Genomic DNA, 18,266 nt, shown 5'->3' with positions numbered 1-18,266 from the left:
AGATACAGATATTCATGCCACAAGTGAGAAATGATGGGGCAGATTTGAGTGGCATGATGAATTGACAGCTCACATGTGATTTTGAATGCGCATCTTGGCTCATCTTATATGGTAATGGCCAGGCTGGTGTCACAAATTGAATCAGGGGTTGGGTTGTTCCCGCCCGCCTTGTTTTCTACTTTTCTACTTTTCTTTTGCAGCTTTGAATCCTTTTGAGATGAGGTGACACAATGAATAGCTTCATGTGAAAAATTAATTAATTTTAAGTATCTTTGATTTTATTAAAACACAAAAAAATCATTTTCTTTAACATCTTTTTATTTCCTTAGTACTTCCCGGGAATCAAACTTATCCCCAGAAGAGCGTGAGTTATTCAATAAGCTTTGAGGATTAAGACATCAAACTAACTTTACATCTAGATGAGGTCAATTTCAGCATTACGAATCTATATGGAAAGAGGTCACCAGTAAACTGATGCTTGTCTCAGTTGAGAAGGGATAAGAAACAGGGGTTTGATACCAGTTCGTGATACTTGTCTTGGTTTCCAAACTCGAGAACATAAAAAAGTGATCTATCCAAAAAGAAGAGAGGGAGAGAGAACATAAAAAAGTAGAATCAAACCCAGAAAATCCAACTTGGTAACTTGCTGAAACAATATGCCCAGAGCATTATCCAGTAATAGCCATGTCAACCAATTCTACTACAGGAGGATCAAAAACTGTCCATCTTCAAGCAATAAAACAAATGTGAAGGAGATGAAAGAAATGGAGCAAAGGGCATCAATATCCATAGGTGAGAAGCCAGTGCCGAAAGCTATAAACTTGAGATCCTTTTTTCTCACCTTATTTGGCAAAGAAATAAAAAAAATTTAAAACATGGAAAGCAACATAACACAAGAAACAAGCACAACAGAATGGGATTTCAGAAGCTTTCGATTGAATTGTTTTCATATCTCATACCTTATCCAAATCATGTTGGTTTGGTGCAGCATTGGAGCCTGTAACCTTTCAGCGTGGAGAGGTGAGCTTTTGTTCATGTATTTAGTTGCAGCTTCCTTCAGTGAATGCTTGCGAAAGTGGGTTGGAACTTCTTGTCACGATGAAGAAGGAAGAATTTTCTGCATGCACTAAGTCATGTTTGTTTGCTGCAGTGTTGAAGTTATACAACCTTTTCAGCACAGAGAACCAATCTTTGTCAAAATGTAGAGGTCGCACATGCCTTAGTGAGTGCTTGTAAATGTGGTCTGGAAATGAAAGAGACAGTTTACCTTCAGATCTAATACAGAGAATGCCACTTTCGGAGCAACTAACTGAGAATGGGAACCAACTGGGTAAGGCACCTCTTTAGCTCAACATCAATGTCTCTAATATGAACAACCTTGAGGTGATATAACTGCAACGGAAGTCACCCATGGGGTATAGATCAACCACTAATTATTGCAGCATAGTACTTTCACAACTATCAAGTGTTTTATAACTTCTATTCTCTTGTGCAAACTTAGATTATTCTGCTGCTTTTTACCTGGCAATTGGTGCAAGTGTATTTTTGCCTCTCACACCATTAAAATCCTACAACTATTTTGTAGTATGCACTATGTTTATCAAGCAACATCTGGGTAATTGCAGATACAATGCTGAGAGGCATGACTTACGGTTGGGCAATTGTTCTCCCTTATCCTTTGACTTATCCTCCAGTGCACAACACAAATCTGGGAGAAAATGAGAAAGCTTAAAATTACGATAGGGAAAAATCAATTCCCTCTTTGCCAGGGGTGGGAGGCCAACCACAGCCTTTGGGAATCTCATACAAGTCTCTCAACGTGGATGGCAGACTATAAAAAAAGGTTGTATTGATCTAAGCATGTAGTAAGCAAGCTCCCCAACATCATTTTTCTATGGGCCTATCCAATAAAATAAATCTATCAGAAATTCAAAAACTGCTGCTTCTGCATTGGCTCCTATATTGTTAATTCAAATGCAACACCTCCGGTTTGTTCAACCTTCATTTTGGTTGTTAAGGTCTGTATTGATCCCAAAAACAATCTGTCCCAAGTGAGCTACACAGAATTAAAACCTTACTTACTTGGTGCTGCTTCTCCTTCACTCTCATCATTGTTCCTCATCATCCCCTCTTAAGCAGCCAGAATTACAGTGGGAGCATATATCTCTGTTTTAAGTAATATACTCCGGAATATATATTTTTTTTCATTCATATGGTATCATTCTTGGCACTCCACTGCACTCTCCACCTTGTTAGAAGTTAGAACCTTCAACTCACAAAGCCCATATCTTATCATTACTTCATTCTGCTTCCCTAGCCATATTTAAACATTCTCAACTGATGCTAACTCAAGTAAAGCTACTTTGAGGTTCAGCTTCAATAGCGTGTGCATTTGAATTTGGCAATGTCCTCTTAGCATATAAAATCCCCACTTTCTAATGTTTTTATGAGGGACCCTATTATTTGTTTGCTCTTTTTTGTCATGTCTACCCAATTGCATCTGTACCTATAGCTGTATTACATTTTATAAGTTCACATTCTTTCTATTCCATCCCATTTCATTCTGGGATAACAGGCGGTCAGTTACCTATATGCTTTGGAAGTATTCGTCTGACCAATCGGCTCAGACACCAGACCGCTCGTGCCTGCCCATTCTGTCTTGCCCTAAATGGAATGGCTCTCTTAGTTACGCTGCGCCCCGACCCGAGTCCCTACGTCTGCTCTTCTCCACCCACAACCCAAGAAGTTGGCTTTGCCAACGCAACACTAGGGCCATCCCCTTCATTCTATGCTGACCCCGGCCGGGCTGGCTTTTAATCAAAGCCAGAGAGCGTTTTCAACATTTCAACCTAAAACAAGGGAAAGGCCAAAAACATGGATGCAAAAGCTAGACAAGCCAATAAGAGGAAATTCTAAACCCTCTAGAAAAAAAGCTGGTCTTAGTTGTATTCAACCATAAACCATGGACCATTGTGATAGACAAATAGTAACTAACAGTTCGCAAATGATAAAATACAAATTGCATATTAGGGGCACAATTTATGATATGCATTCCTTTTCAAAATGAATATAATTTAAACACTAAAATCACAAAAAAAAAAATTAAAAAAAAAAATAGAAAAATGGAGGAATACAATCACCAGAGCTACCACAGACAGTGACCAGGGAGTACATACAAAATAACATGGTTTATAACTTAAAGGTGAACAAAAACAGCAGTAAGTGAGAAGAACATCTCAATCTCGATTTTGAGTAAGTACTTCCATAAACCGTCAAGAAGACGATACCTTGACAGCTTTAAAAGCAGGATGAAGCAACCCAAGATCATCCTTGACTTCAAGAGGATTGCTCGTGTCATTTCGTGTCCTCTTCACTCTCCGACTAGCAAGTGACTTATGAGTAAACCCATAAATCTGCAGTATCTGATTATCCCCAAAATTGAATGCCCGATCCATCTGCTTCAAGCATCTCTCCACTGGATAATCCCCAAACTTCCCACAAGGCTTACACCCCACGAAATGTGTTACAAGCGGCCACCGATGATCACCAAGACCTGGATGATGATTCTTAATCATTTCCTCATACCTATCAACCAAAATCCCCCAGTAGCCATGCAAATAATATGCACTTTCTAGGTACACTTTATCGCCCCAGTTATCTCTCTGAGTAGCCAATAAATACACCATGGCAGACTGATCATCGGCTTCAAACACGGGCCTATCCTTGAGCTCCCTCGTGAGTATTTTCCCTGCCTCAGTCCGAATTTTCCCCTTTGGACCCATCGGAGCCCACGCATCCAAAATGTCCAATGCCCATTGACAATTCCTAAGCAAAAAACTCCCAGTATTCAATCCAATCCAGTTCTTCTGATCATACACCATCTCATTCCACCCATGCATAACAAAATTGTGATCTTTATACCGCTCCCAGGGGACCTCAAAGGCCATATCTGTGAACATTGCATCACTATCCATCCACCACAAAAACTCAATTTCCGGATGAGACAGCAAAAGCTTCCTAATCAAAGGAAGCTTCGCCCAAAACCCAGCCATTTCGGCATCCAAAAGTGCCATATTGTAAAAGATTTCTATTCCATGAAGTCGACAATAATCGATTTTGTTCTTGATTGCTTTCAACAAGTAATGATCCCCAACCGGGTTTTCACAAGGCTTGGGTGAAGACCCAGTAACCAAAAGAACTCTAGGCTTGTTGGGTCCAATAAAATTGGGAAAGTTGGGGTTTTTTCTAAGCCACTCAGCTCGTTGCTCGTCCCAATCGGAGATTTTCGGGCCTAGACTGTACGGCTTGTTCGGATCCGGTTTTTCGTCCTCCCCTTCGTCGACGGTTAGCTTTGATATATCAAATGTGGCGTAGTTATTACTCTCACTCGACTCGGTACTGACCTCAGCTTCCTCGAGGACTCGGTGAGGCTCGACTCGCTTCCGATTGTGAAAGTGTTCACGGATCTCGTTGAAGTCCTGCTCAGGAGTACCGAACTTTCCAGCTCCGATGGTGCCACGTAGAACGACGACGGTCATTAGCAGGCACATCAGTGTGATCTTGCCGTGACGGAACGCCCTCTGCATCTGCCGAACTCGGCGAGCTCCAAAGCACCAATCCAGCATTTTGACTCACCGACCCGAGTCAGAAACCCCAGCTCTAATCCTTGGCCAAAAAAAAAAAACCAACAAAAACCAACAAAATTTGAGGCAAATCAAGATCTGGAAATGGAAAATTGAGGGTTGTGAACCATGGACGACAGCTCAGAGACGGATCTGAATCTTCAGAATTGACACCCTAGCCCTAGCGAAAGTGAATCTATAGGAAATCAGATTTTCGCGAATCTCTGAGAAGTGTGAAAGTCGGTGGAGAAGAAGGGAGGGACGTTTCATAGGCACAGCACAAACAGCGTTCCGACATTTTTTTTTTTTTTTTTTTTCCTCGCTCCATACACGTAATCACGTAGTGGGGAACTGTTACCCTACAGCGGAGGAGTGGGTGGTCCCATGGTTGCGACCATGGGACCGTGCTTTCTGTTAGTTAAGTGGACTGCATTTAATAATCACATGGGGATGTGCAAACTGCCCGAGGGTGTTGCTCTGGTGTGGAACGGCGCAGGGTTTACTACGGAAAGTACGCGTTATCGCCCCTTCGATCAGATACCAGAACCTGAAAGACCCTTTTAGATATCAACACGTGGCGCAACAGCACTGGTTGAACTACCCTCTTACAAATTACCTTCAAAATTAAAAGAAATTCATAGTCATTACGACAAACTTCAACGTTGAATGCACCATTCATGGAATTTTATTTTTCTTCTTACATTTTGAATTTGAATTTCGTTTGTGACTGATATTAGGAAGCATTTTAAAATTTAATTATTTGATAAATTTTAATAAATATTTTTAAAAAATCTGAAAAATTAAAAAATATTTAATAAATAATTGTCTTAAAAATATAAAAAAATACTTCCAATAAAAATGTTTTTAAACACGTTCTGATTTCATATTTTTATTATTTTTAATATTTTAATAATAAATATTTTCAAATCTTATAAATATTACCGATTTAAAGTATCTTCTAATTACTTTAAATATTACCTTTTTTTTATAATAATTCCAAATATTAATTAAAATTCAACTAATTTGAATGATAATTTAGTGTAGATCGTATCAATATGGTTAGCAAAACAACAAAATTCATTGATTTAAAGCATCTTTGATTGAATTTTGGTTTTTAAAATTTTATTTTTTAATTGAAATTTTGAACATAATATATGTGTTTTTATTTTTTTATTTTTTGAAATGTTAGAAAAAAGTAAAGGTATGAAAAATTGTTTGATGTTTAAAAAATATATATAGATACATTTTAATTGAAATACAATACCATTTTGAAGGAATCATCATGAATTAAAATCAATAAACTTTTTAATTTAAAAAAAAAAAATCATTTATGTTTTTCAGCAACCATAATTATTTCCATAAAACAATGAATGATTAAAATTTGAAAACATTCCATAAATAGATACTTTGGATGATTTGTTATTCCTCTTAAAAGGCGAACTTTCAAGAGTGTGAACAGGGTGGATGTCACTTTTGAAAATTTAAACTTAAATAATGCAAAAACCAATATAAGAACAAATTACAAATAAATAGAGCACGGAAAATAAGTATATAAACTCAATTTTGTAATGGGTTGACTCGACTCGACCTACATTCACTATTCTCAAAGTTTTTAATGACGAGGGTTCTACTAATCAATGATGAAAATATCAATAAATACGAATATATCTATACTTAAATGTTACAGATATATTAAAAATATTAATCGATATTTTGATAAAAAATATTGATGGGTGAAAATTGTTAAAAATTCATAAAAATGTTGGAAAAAAACTTAAAATAAATAATAATACACATGTTAAAATTATTTTGTAAATGTAATTGATATAAATATGATTAATGATAAAAAAATCAGTAAATATGAATATATCGATATTTAAATTTTAATAATATAAAATATGGATTTTGGAAATATACACTTATAATTAAGATAAGAAAATTTTGATTTTATTTAATGAAAATAATTTATACAATTTACATTACAATAGTCATTTAACACAAAAATGAATATAATCGTGGTTCTATTGCATTATTGGATTAAAATATATATTTTTTTTTGAAGGGATTGATAATATTAATTTTATGTACGAATATATCATACATAAATTTATTACATTGATAATAATATGTTTAATTTGAAAATACATTTAATATTAAAACCATAATCTATTCAATTTAAATGCATTTAATGATAAATAAATTGTGATACATGTATGATTTTTTTAATATTTATATTATTTATAATTAATTATCATATAAATGATATAAAAAGTCTTATATTTTGTGTAATCAATTAAATGAATTTTCGGTAAAATCAATAAAATGATATCCGTGCTTTGATTGAGTTGACCAAGTAAGAAGGCAAGAAGAACATGAAATTATCGGTAAAAATATCGGGAAATTTTTAGAAATATTGATGATATATCAGTCGATAGTGGTTAATTTTGCATTATCGATTAAATTTATCGATATTTGAATCCATACTACTAACAAAACTTCCAAATCAAACCTTAAATTTTTAGACTTAAATTATAGTTATAAGAGACTATTCAAGGACTTTTAAACTTTTAAAGCCAAAGTCTTCAAAAGATATCATTTGAATTATAATACAAAAACATTATTTCAAATATATATCCCGCTATTTGATAAATTGATACATTATACAAAAAAAGTAATTTTAAAAGCAAAGTGAACCTTTTTTATGTAGTTTTAAATTTATAATTTGTATTGTATTATTTTTTTAAATTATTTTTAAATTATTTAAAATTTAATTTAAATAAAATTTATGAAGAGTCAATGCTTTATAACTTTCTCAGCTTAAAAATTATTATTTTGAATCTTTTATGATAAAATTACATTTCAATAAAAAAGGTTTTTTTCACGTATATTTATTGTATCTCACACAATTTTACCCATTCAATTACAATTTAGTGATTTACAAAGACTTACGTCTTAAAAACTTTATCGATATTTTGTATTATTTTTTTCAATTAAAAAAAAAAGATGGGCCAGACCCATTTTGGGCCCGTTCGACCCAAGCCCGCGCCCCGCGGTACGTTAAAAAGAGATTTTAAAAAGAAAAACAGTAATAAAGGATAACATTTGAATCAGGAAGGGGAGTTTGGAAGAACGCCATAAAGGATTTCAGCTCATCGCGTAGCTTCGATCGCGCCGAGTCTCGATTTTGATTTTCTCTCGCATAGGTATGCAACAATCAATGGCTTCGTTCCGATTTTTTTTTTTCTTTTCTTTTCTAGTCTTTCACTATCAAACCCTAACCCCAACTCTAACCCTAACCCTAACTCTAACCCTAATCAGTTGTTTGATTTTTGAGTTGGGATCGTTGGAGTTTAATTCTTTTTTGTTTTAGATCAAACTGTTAGATTTTTCTTCATTCTTTTTCTCTGCTGAGCTTATGCGGATGTCTGATGCTTTGAGTTTGTTTAGTGTTGTTGGGTGATGTGTGCAAGTTCTTTGATGTAAAGCCCCGAAAATTATTTGTTGCAGAATCATGCCTATGTTTATGTTGATCATTGCAGAGTTTAAACGAGGCATTGTTACCCTCAAACGGACAAGGAAATATGTGTTTTAGTACTAAAATATTAATCATCGGGTAGGAAAAAAACCAACGGAAATAATGTTGGGAAGGCCAAAGGGCTGCAAATAGGGATGAAGCACAAAAAGACCCTCCCACGGGCATTCATCTTCTGACATTGCGTGGAAGTGGCCAAATCTTGTGCCAGCCCGTTCTGGTACTCTTTATATGTCAATTACCATGGAGATTAAATGAGTCTTTTGGGCCTTGTTGATTTTCTGGAAGTGCATTGGTTAGTCTAGTCAAGGACTCGGATTTCTTTTCATGAGTAAAGTAGATCCTAGTCCCTGGTTAGAGGAACAGGGCTTTATGTCTCTAGGTACCAATACGAATCTGGATTTTGATGTGTCTAAAATGCCTTGGAGTAGTAGATGACAGTGAGGGCAACATATGGTTAGCCTCAGTGGTTCTTTATGAGAACATGAGAACATGTCTGGGAAGCAGTATTTTCTTACAGTGTCATGCTCCTCTACAGCTCTACCCCGAGTGTAAAATAACATAGACCTCAGTGGCTCTTTATGAGAACATGGGAACATGTCTGGGAAGCAGTATTTTCTTACAGTGTCATGCTCCTCTACAGTTCTACCCCCAGTGTAAAATAACATAGACCAGGGATGCCTAAGAAACTTTCACATTTCTTAATATATGAATTTGCTTGGTGGCACTATTTGTGTATTCCATGTGTACTTTGTGGGTATTTTTCAAGTGCTTTTAATACATCAGCTTAGTTTATCTATCAAAATGTATAAAATTGCTTGGTATGTTTCCAATTCGTTTTGTTTATGTTTTTCTGTGGATGGTCTGGGTATGCTCCCTTTGTACTTGGGTTGGTGCTCCATTTGGAGCTTTTTATGACATTTGCCTATCAAAAAAAGGGGGAAGGAGAGGGGGTGGGGGGGTTTAGTCCTGCTTTTTATGAACTCATTTTACTTGTGAAAGAAAAACCCTAATAAGCTATTACATGTTGGACATGCTTTTCACAAGTCCCACTTCCATTTATTGGTCACTGTCTCTCTCCACTCCTCTATGGTTCAATATTGTCTATTAAATCTTAATCACTGCAAACCTTTGAAAAATCAAATTCATGTTAGTGATGCAAAAATGTTGGCTCTACTAGTTCTTGTAACTTTCTTTTGTCCAAGCGAAGTAAGGGACAATAGTATGCTGATCTTATGACGAATAAATTTTCTTGCCTCATCGTTTCTCAGGTTTATATGCCCTCTTTCAAATTTTTGTGCTGTTTTTTTTTCTTTATTAAGGAATTAAAAATTTTAGGAATTATTTGGACAAAGCCTACGTAACCTGTATCAGGTTTCTTATCAATCTTATTTTACCAATTTGATTGTCATTAGAATAATGCCGAAGGTGAAGACAAACCGTGTCAAGTACCCAGAGGGCTGGGAATTGATAGAGCCCACTCTTCGTGAACTACAAGGAAAGATGAGAGAAGGTTATTCTCTTTTTCTCATGCATACAGCTCTGAATGTTGTCTTTGTCGCTTGTTTGCTGAACTTATAAAACTAACAATGACACCGTTCTATGTCTTTTGAACAGCTGAAAATGACCCACATGATGGTAAGAGAAAATGTGAGGCACTATGGCCGATTTTCAAAATAGCACATCAGAAGAGCCGTTATATTTTTGATCTTTACCACCGGAGGAAAGAAATATCTAAGGAGCTGTATGAGTTCTGCATGGATCAAGGCTATGCAGACCGCAATCTAATTGCAAAGTGGAAGAAGGTTTGTTTCACAACATTTTTCATTAGAATCTTCTACCTCATAGCATCCCTTTACTTTGGTTTTCCGTTTTTGTTTGGGCCTTATATGTTGACACATCTAGAATTCAAGAACTATTTTACCCTTGGTTGGATTTGGAACTCAGTAATTGATTGGGAAAAATACACGAAGAAAATCAGAGAGAATTTAAGATCGAATTTGAAGGGAAAACAATGTCACTTCAAGAAACGGAATTATGTTACCATTATCTTTTCATTGGGAGTAATTTTTGTAAACAATATTAAATTTGTTAATATTATTTGTACATTTCATGAATGGTTCATGAATATTGCATTAGACATTACAAAAACAGGCTGATATTTGCTTAATTTCTCTAAAAGATAAAAGCAAAGATGAATTTACATCTCCAAAATCCTTTTTTAATGATATGCTTTTGAATTGCAGCCAGGTTATGAACGTCTCTGCTGCTTGAGATGCATGCAACCACGGGATCACAACTTTGCCACCACATGTGTGTGCCGGGTCCCCAAGCACCTAAGGGAGGAGAAGGTTATAGAGTGTGTGCATTGCGGTTGCAGGGGCTGTGCAAGTGGCGACTGATGGGTGTCTCTCCTTCCTACCATGAAATAGATGCTTGGACTGCCATTGTTGTATTCAAGTTATCATATCAACATGGTTTACCTGGCAATCTTTGTAGATGGTAACTGAATCCTCTCTCCCCTAGTTGAGCCCTTGCAACTCAAGTTACCATGTATTTTTATTAACCAGCTTCCGGTTACTGAATGGTATGCATGATTATGATCAAACATGATGTGAAGCATATAATTCAGAAACTCAACTTAGAGTTTTAATGTTGCAGCAGATGGTGTTTAATATTTTCCTTTTCAAATGTTGGTAAGCATTACTTGTCTTAGTGGTTTAACTTAGTTGAGATATATTATTAAGTAATATATTTTCAAAGAAACAGAACTACATTCTTTGAACCTTGAATATTTAGGTGGACAGTGCCCTAATATTCTTTGTTGTTCTTATCATTCTGATGGGTGGGCAGGTCATGGAAGGTGGGCTTGGGCTCTTGGCTTTATGGCACATTTGTAGATGATTGAGGTGATTATTGCTACATTAGGTTATTAATGTTTGCATATAAATAATCAAAATGGGCATTTTCATAAATATCTAGAAATATCACAAGCATGTTAAAATATCTTCAGATACAGAAACATTTATCCATCTCTTCCATTCATATAGATATCACACCAGCCACTTGAGATCTGTCTGCCTATTGGACTCAGCTTGACCACCACCTGTTTGTAAGATGGTGCAACTGCATTTATTCTTGTTGTCCTCCTGTTTGAAGAAAAAAATTGTTAAGAAAAATAAAATTTTTATATTTGATTTTACCTGAAAGAAAGTTAAATATAATTAAAATTATAAAAAAATTTGTATATTTTTAAATATGTGATTTTTTTTAGATAATATATAAAAATAATTTATGAAATTTAAAACTATTTGTTATTTCCCTTTTTTATGTTTTATTTTTATTTTTTATTTTTTTCTCTATTTTCTTTTCTTCAAACTTTTTCTCGAGGGTGAATCATGGTTTTAGGGTTAAATATAGTTTTCAATCAAATATGCATATCCTAATATTATAATCAGATATGCATATTCTAAGTTTCCAATATATATTCTAAGATTTCATCATGAATGAAATAATATCTAATACATATCTCATCCATGTTTATGTTTGGTTCATACAAGGAATAAAAAATAAAATCGAAAACATATTTTATTTCTCAATTTTTGTTCTAATATTTATTATTAAAAAAAAATGAAATCTCTCTTAGCGCTTAAGTTGATTATTTTGTAATTTTTTATGCAATAATTTTAATATATTAATGAAATTTTTTTATTTTTGTAAAATGATTCATATAAAGAATTTTATTTTTTTAAAAAAATAAAAGAAAATAATAAATTTATAATTCATCGATATATATAGATAATATATTAAATAATATATTCTGTTACTTATCCTATTTTGGTGAAATATGGAATATAATAAATAGTCCTATTCCATTTCTGGGTGATATGTAATTTCATCCTAATCCAGTCTAGATAATAATATTGATTATTTTAAAAAAATTTAAATGTGAAAACTTTCCTATTTTTATTATTGACGCTATCTCTAACATCCCCGGATTCACCACAAAAACATAATCACAAGGATTACTCAAAATCACCAGGAACTAGAGATAAATAAGCTTAAAGGTAAGAAAAGTAAGAATGGCCACCCAAGCCAAACAAGGCTTAACGAGCTCTCCCACCACCGGATTGACGTTTCGAAATGCCGAGTAGCACGCAACAAGAGTCCCAAAATGCACCACACAGAACCCCAACCCCATCCAAGCCGCTCCCATCACAACGACGAGAGGTTCCCACACGATTCCCAGAGAGATATGAGCCACGTACAGAGGCAGTGCATCGGATTCTCCCCTGAACCCACCTTCGGACCACACCGCCCACGCCGAGACACCCATGAGCCCGGAGCAGACCAACGAGCCCACGTGCATGACCCATAGAGGCGGAAACCAAAACGGCTTCGCTATGGCCCTGTACTTATGGCTTGAACCAAATAAAAATATTATAGCCATGGTCAGACACACTGGGACACCCACTGCAACTGCTAGCTTTGGGAGAGAGATTTTGTGTTGATGGGTTGGAGCTTGATCTTCTGGACCATGTTTCAACTCCATGTCCAATCTCCAATGGAATTTCTAAAAGTTATTGAAAACGTGAATGAAAACTAATTGTTAAAAAGGGGAGGAGCCGGTTCCTTTACCGGTGGACGTTCTTGTTTCCTTAGAGATTTATCTGGACCATTTATGATTCACTTAAATGGGAAGTCTAGAATTACCTTAAAAGAACATTAACAAAACCCATCATTATGATTGTCGTTACCATCCAAATGGATCAAACCCAGGATTTCCCACCTTTTCTTTACCCAAATCTCAGGTTATTTTCTTACTGGGATCCCAATATTCGTCTTAACCAATTGGAGAAGATTTCCGCACTAAAAATGTACATTTTGATTTTCTTCTCAAATTAGTATTCAAAATGGTTTGATCATAAGCATAATTTGTATAACTTTAATCTATGCAAATATCGGTAATAACAAAATATATATATATATATATATATATATATATATGATATTTTGACATAAAATATTATGGTGTGTCAAAATAAAAATTCTGAAAATATTAAAAAAATTTAAAAATTATATAAAAAGTAAAAATATATATTTTTAATATATATATAATTTGTGATAATAATATTCTCTATACGGATAAAAAAATATAGATTTTATAAATATATATTTATTATTAAGTTGTATTATAGATTATTTTATAATATTATTATAATAACATGTCTAATTTTAAAAAATATTTAATATTAAAGTTATGGTCAATTTTAATTTAAATATATTCAATGATATCAAATAAATAATAATATATATATTATTTTTTTAATATTTATTTTTATTATATTTAATAAATATATAAATTATATAAAAAAGACCTATTTAGAAAATTATGTTTTTATATTTTTGGAAATAAATTAAATCAAATATAAAAATAAAATAATTATAATTTATTTATTTAATAATAATAAAATAAAAAAATCAGTGAAATATCGATAAAATATCCAGAAATATTGGTTGAAGATAATAATTTTTTTAGTTACTCCTATACCAAAATAACAATTTAAATATAATTTTATTAATTTATATTTTCTCATTTTTTATTGGTTATGAAACTCAAATATAATTAATTTCTGGTATAAATACCCAGAGAAGGGCAAATTCGTTGTAAAAATGCATAAAGACATTGATAAAATTACGTAATAGCCATGCAGGGATAAATTCGTAATTGCGTACTCAAATTTGAGGTATCATTCTCTCCTCACATCTCTCTGCATCTGCTCTGTGGCTCTGCAAAAGGAAAAGAGCGACTCGAAGCCTTCACTAGACTCGAAAATGGTAAATCTATTTTGCTTTAAGGAAAATTGTACCTTTTTTTTTTTTTTTTTTAAAATTGTTCATCGATTGACCTCTTTTATCCGAAAATTCCATTCTCTGCATTTCTCGAATCTGTTTCTTCATCATGGATTCAGTTAGGGTTTTGAAATTGAATTTTTATTTTATTTTATTTTTAATCTGAGGATCCCCTTTTTGTACCTTTTGATCTGTTTTTAAGGCGATTCTATTTTGTTTTTTAGAATATATTTTTTCAGTTCTGTTGTTTGAATCGCTGTTTGGTTGCCGAGAAAATGCAGGGAAAAGAAAATAAACTAAGATTTTTGGTTTTTGTTTTTTTGGGTATTGGAATCCGTGACAATGAATGTATAAGCTTAGTTGAGATCTATGAACTGTATGACGGGAAAATAAGAAAAAAATGAAATGTTATTGTTAGATTCGAGTTTTGTTTTTCTGTTCCTTACTTTTCTGTGGTCGGAGAGTTGTAGTTTGTCTTCTAATGTGCATCAGCGTGCACTCCATTGTTGTTGTTTTTCAAGGGGAAAAATTGTTTGAGATTTTTAGAATTAGTTTCTGTTGGAGGTAACAATGGAAATGAAATGCTATGAACATGTAAGACATAAAAACACCCAATTTAGAGTTGAAGGCCTGTAAAACTTTGGTACAATTACCTTAAAAAAATTGTTTTATGGCAAAGTTGCAATGGACTGCTAAATTCAGACTATACGATACTTCACCTAGTGATGATTTTAGGATTGAAAGGTTGTTATTGCGTGCCCAATAAAGCAAATTTTCACAGCACTGGTTTTAACTGTGAATGAGAACTTCGCTGTATATTTTTTTGTTGTGTGACTTATTATGTAATTATTACTGTTTTCAATATCTGGTGATATGCTAATTGACTTTCAAGACCACTGTCTTGTCATAATTTTGGTTGTATGTTTTGACTTAAAATTCAAAACTATTGTTTGTGTCCCTCCACATAAATAAGGAAGCACACAGAATTGTTTTTTCATTATTATGCATTGACCAACAACCCTTTGTCAAAGTTGGAGTGAAAAAATTCTGTACTGAGTCCCATGAGCATGTTTAATCATTTCAAGTGTCTATTAGCCTATTGCTTTAATTATATGGTTTAAAAGCATGATGTGTAAGGTTTGAGATGCTATACCCCCAATTTCTTTCGTAAAAATAAGATTTATGTGGATAGCATAAGTAGTTGTGTGTGCCCAAGCAAGTATGGATCATGTTGCTTAAACAATATTACGTAAGGCTAGTAATCACTCTTTTTGTTCTGGATGTACTTTTGGGGTAAGACTTTGTTGATTGGGAAAACAGAGCAATGGATAAGATGTTACTGGATGAAATTGGAAGATAAGAAGTTCTTTCAAGTGAGAGTCTATCTAGCTTTAAAGGGTTCTTAAAACTTATACATCTTGCTTTTTTCAAAAGAAGATAATTATGTTCTCTCTGATATTTTGGGTTATAAGTTCTGCAGTAGTCATTAGAGGGTTTTGGCATGCTTTATGTTAAAGTTAGCAATGTGAAATATTTGTGGTACTTCATTTACAATCTGAGTGGCTGCTCATAATCATAATAATTAACTTATGAATAAGAAGTTTCAGAAGGCTTAGAAATCTTATTTTCACCAGCTTAGAAGCCTTATCCAGCATACCTTCTTGTTAGGAAGGTCTCCTCAGAGAGGTGGATTTAGAGATGGGTCCAACTATTTAAGCTTTGTGCCTTTGGTGTAGAGAAAGGAACAGTAATCCATATCTTTAAAATTTCTGAAAGAGGAAGTAATGACATTTCATACTAATGTTCATCTGCATCCTAAAAGCTATGAGTATCAGTTAGAAACTGTGGGATTGTTCTTTGTTTTTGTCTTAGAAAGAAGGTCAATATTGAGATGTAAATCGATACCAATACCAACAATAATAAAAATACCAAGACTGGGTCTTTTTTGGAACCAGTTGAATTTTAATCATTGACTTCACCTTCAATGGCCATAAATGTATTTTATCCAGTACTGCTTTAGACTGACTGGTTGCATATTTAGTCTTATGTGATACTGTGGTTTGTATTGCTCCTTTTAAAATGTTTTTCTTTAGCAGTGATTTGGTTTTTCCTTTTTGGCAGGATGGGCAAGATTCAGATGATCCAAAACAGAGCACTGCTGATATGACAGCGTTTGTGAGTTTTTTTTCTCTCTGATTAAGTAAACATTCATGTTATTTATGTTTCTAAGTCGCATCATCTCAAAAAAATTAAGGAAATGGGCCTTCCTCACAACCTTAGATTAATGCATCGTTTTAGTATCCCTGTGGTATATGCAGTTAGGTACTTGCTATACGAGGCTTCCTCTTTCCATTTCTGTTATTGGGTTATGAGGTTTCCTCTTTCCTTTTCTGTTATTGGGTTAGTGATTATTGAATACCAAATAAAACAAGTAGTTAGCGGAATCTTGTCTATGGAATATGATGCACTCTATGCAAATTGCAATATTTAGTTTTTTAGTTGAAGTGAACAAAGGCCTTGCCCTTAGCTGAATCTTTGCATCGTTCTTTTTCAGGTACAAAATCTCCTTCAGCAGATGGTGAGTTTGTCATTTCACTTATTGGCAGGAATTTCCATTCAGACCCATGCCTTTGTTTAACGAATTCGGTTATGTTGCATCTGTTACTGTATTTTGCAGCAATCCAGGTTCCAGGCAATGTCCGACTCCATCGTAACAAAGAATATCCTTTTGTTTTGTCTATGTTAATTGCTCGTTCTGGGCCACATGTAGCATGCTTTTAGACATTTTGATCTTGTTAAGGGAAAAGCAGAAATAAATCTCAAATTCTCATATTTGGTTTGTCATGAAAAATGTGTAAGAAAATGAAATAAATGATAATTGTTTGAAAAACTTGTAAATTTTTAAAATTCTTCTCTCTATAAAAGGAGAATAAAATTGAAGTTGGGAAAAAAAAATTAGTTGACATCAAACTTTGTATTTTTAAAAATCTTTCTCTACTTCTCCTTTCCTTTGTTTTTTTCCTTTTCCTCACACTTTCCATGATACAAACCTAGCCTTAAGTTTTTAACCCACATTGAAGGAGCATTTTGGCCACCTGATTGGAACAAAATCATTTAATTCATTTTCATAGCTTTTGGTTGGTGTTGTTTTGGTTTTTGAATCTTTTAGGATCATGTTCAGGATCAGTTTAATTTTCTTTAAAAAACGACTTTCTTTGGTACTTTTGTAGCACCAGTTCTAGTGAAGATTAGTTTTGTGCCATAAAATTGTACAATTTGGATGGGGGTTGAGGGAAGTGGAGGAAGGAGAGGCAGCTGTTGTAGTGACTTAAATGTTTATGGAAGAACTATGCCTTAAAATTTTATGAAAATACAATGATGCTACTTTATTTCTATGTTTTGAAATTCCACCATGGAACCATATATAAATGGAGTGAATTCTTGGTTTCTTTGACTGTGATGCACTTGATGAGATGGGCAGCAGGATAGATGAGTTGGAGCAGAGCATCAATGATCTGAGAACTGAGATGGGTGTAGAGGGCTCCCCATCATCTTCCGGCGCCCCAAGGCCCAAGCCAGAAGAATCCAAGTCTCCTGTTGATTCAGCATAAGGATAGCAGTGGCATGTTTTGTTTTAAACGGGTAGGCTTCTACTGCTCTGTCTCTTTTGTTCCCGGCTTTCTGATTTTCAACCTGAAGACTGATAATTCTACTTTGAGAGGGTATGAATATGTACCTGAGACTTGTAATTAAGATATCTTGTGATTCTTAATGTCAGATTCATGGATCTTTTTCTTTCCTTGAATGCTAGAAGGTTTGGTCTGTAATCTATATATTTAGCATCTTCTTTAAAACTTGAGAGATTCATGTCCATGGTTCCTCATGAAGGCCTTTAACTTTTGATACCCGGAAAAAGGAGGAAGGAAGGAAGAAAATGCAATTCTAGTCTTCCCCTGCACCTTTGTGCTTTATTGATCAAAGCACTGGAATGTGTGTTTCATCCTAATTCCTCTTCTTTTTAGGCATGCTGACCCAGACTCATTAGCCTGAACACATGGTGGGCATAACCTACTCGAACAGACCTTTGATTAACAGTTAATCTTGAGACCATTATTAACTAATGAGAAGGGCTTCAATAAGATCTTTGATCAACTCAATTTCCATTGGAGAATTTGGGTGTAGGAAACTAGTGTGGGCAATAACAGCATCAAATACACTATGAAAATGCCCAGTTCCATCAAACACACTACTTAATTGGA

At 34.1% G+C, this 18,266-nt stretch overlaps 5 protein-coding genes across 6 annotated transcripts in view; 3 read left to right on the top strand and 2 right to left on the bottom strand.

The window, feature by feature from the left end:
* LOC100266516 (small ribosomal subunit protein eS21) overlaps positions 1-18,266 on the top strand; it is an 85,027-nt gene that overhangs the window by 62,425 nt on the left and 4,336 nt on the right. The gene's annotated exons all lie outside the window — the stretch shown is intronic.
* X34.1 (alpha-1,6-xylosyltransferase) lies at positions 2,985-4,682 on the bottom strand. Its single transcript, NM_001281227.1, is given in 1 exon segment — positions 2,985-4,682. A coding segment is annotated over 1 exon segment (1,353 nt). The 5' UTR covers positions 4,626-4,682; the 3' UTR covers positions 2,985-3,272.
* Positions 7,707-10,845, top strand: LOC100256218 (protein BUD31 homolog 2). Of its 2 annotated transcripts, XM_002273813.4 has the most exons (4): positions 7,707-7,825; positions 9,570-9,667; positions 9,772-9,959; positions 10,401-10,845. In XM_002273813.4, the coding sequence occupies exons 2-4, from the start codon at positions 9,574-9,576 to the stop codon at positions 10,554-10,556; spliced, it is 438 nt and encodes a 145-aa protein (XP_002273849.1). In that variant the 5' UTR covers positions 7,707-7,825; positions 9,570-9,573; the 3' UTR covers positions 10,557-10,845. The 2 variants fall into 2 exon arrangements, with proteins under 2 accessions (XP_002273849.1, XP_059592765.1); XM_059736782.1 differs by having other exon boundaries at positions 9,772-10,845.
* LOC100259718 (translocator protein homolog) lies at positions 12,200-12,706 on the bottom strand. Its single transcript, XM_002276151.3, has one exon. The coding sequence runs from the start codon at positions 12,704-12,706 to the stop codon at positions 12,200-12,202; it is 507 nt and encodes a 168-aa protein (XP_002276187.1).
* Positions 13,819-17,861, top strand: LOC100264903 (heat shock factor-binding protein). Its single transcript, XM_010651444.3, has 5 exons — positions 13,819-13,992; positions 16,129-16,182; positions 16,562-16,585; positions 16,685-16,727; positions 17,473-17,861. Exons 1-5 carry the CDS (start codon positions 13,990-13,992, stop codon positions 17,616-17,618), a joined length of 270 nt encoding a protein of 89 aa, XP_010649746.1. The 5' UTR covers positions 13,819-13,989; the 3' UTR covers positions 17,619-17,861.

Source organism: Vitis vinifera, chromosome 5 (assembly GCF_030704535.1).
Source record: "Vitis vinifera cultivar Pinot Noir 40024 chromosome 5, ASM3070453v1".
Lineage (NCBI taxonomy): Eukaryota > Viridiplantae > Streptophyta > Magnoliopsida > Vitales > Vitaceae > Vitis > Vitis vinifera.
The sequence above is the reverse complement of the archived record's forward strand: the minus strand, read 5'-3'. Positions and strand labels throughout refer to the sequence as shown.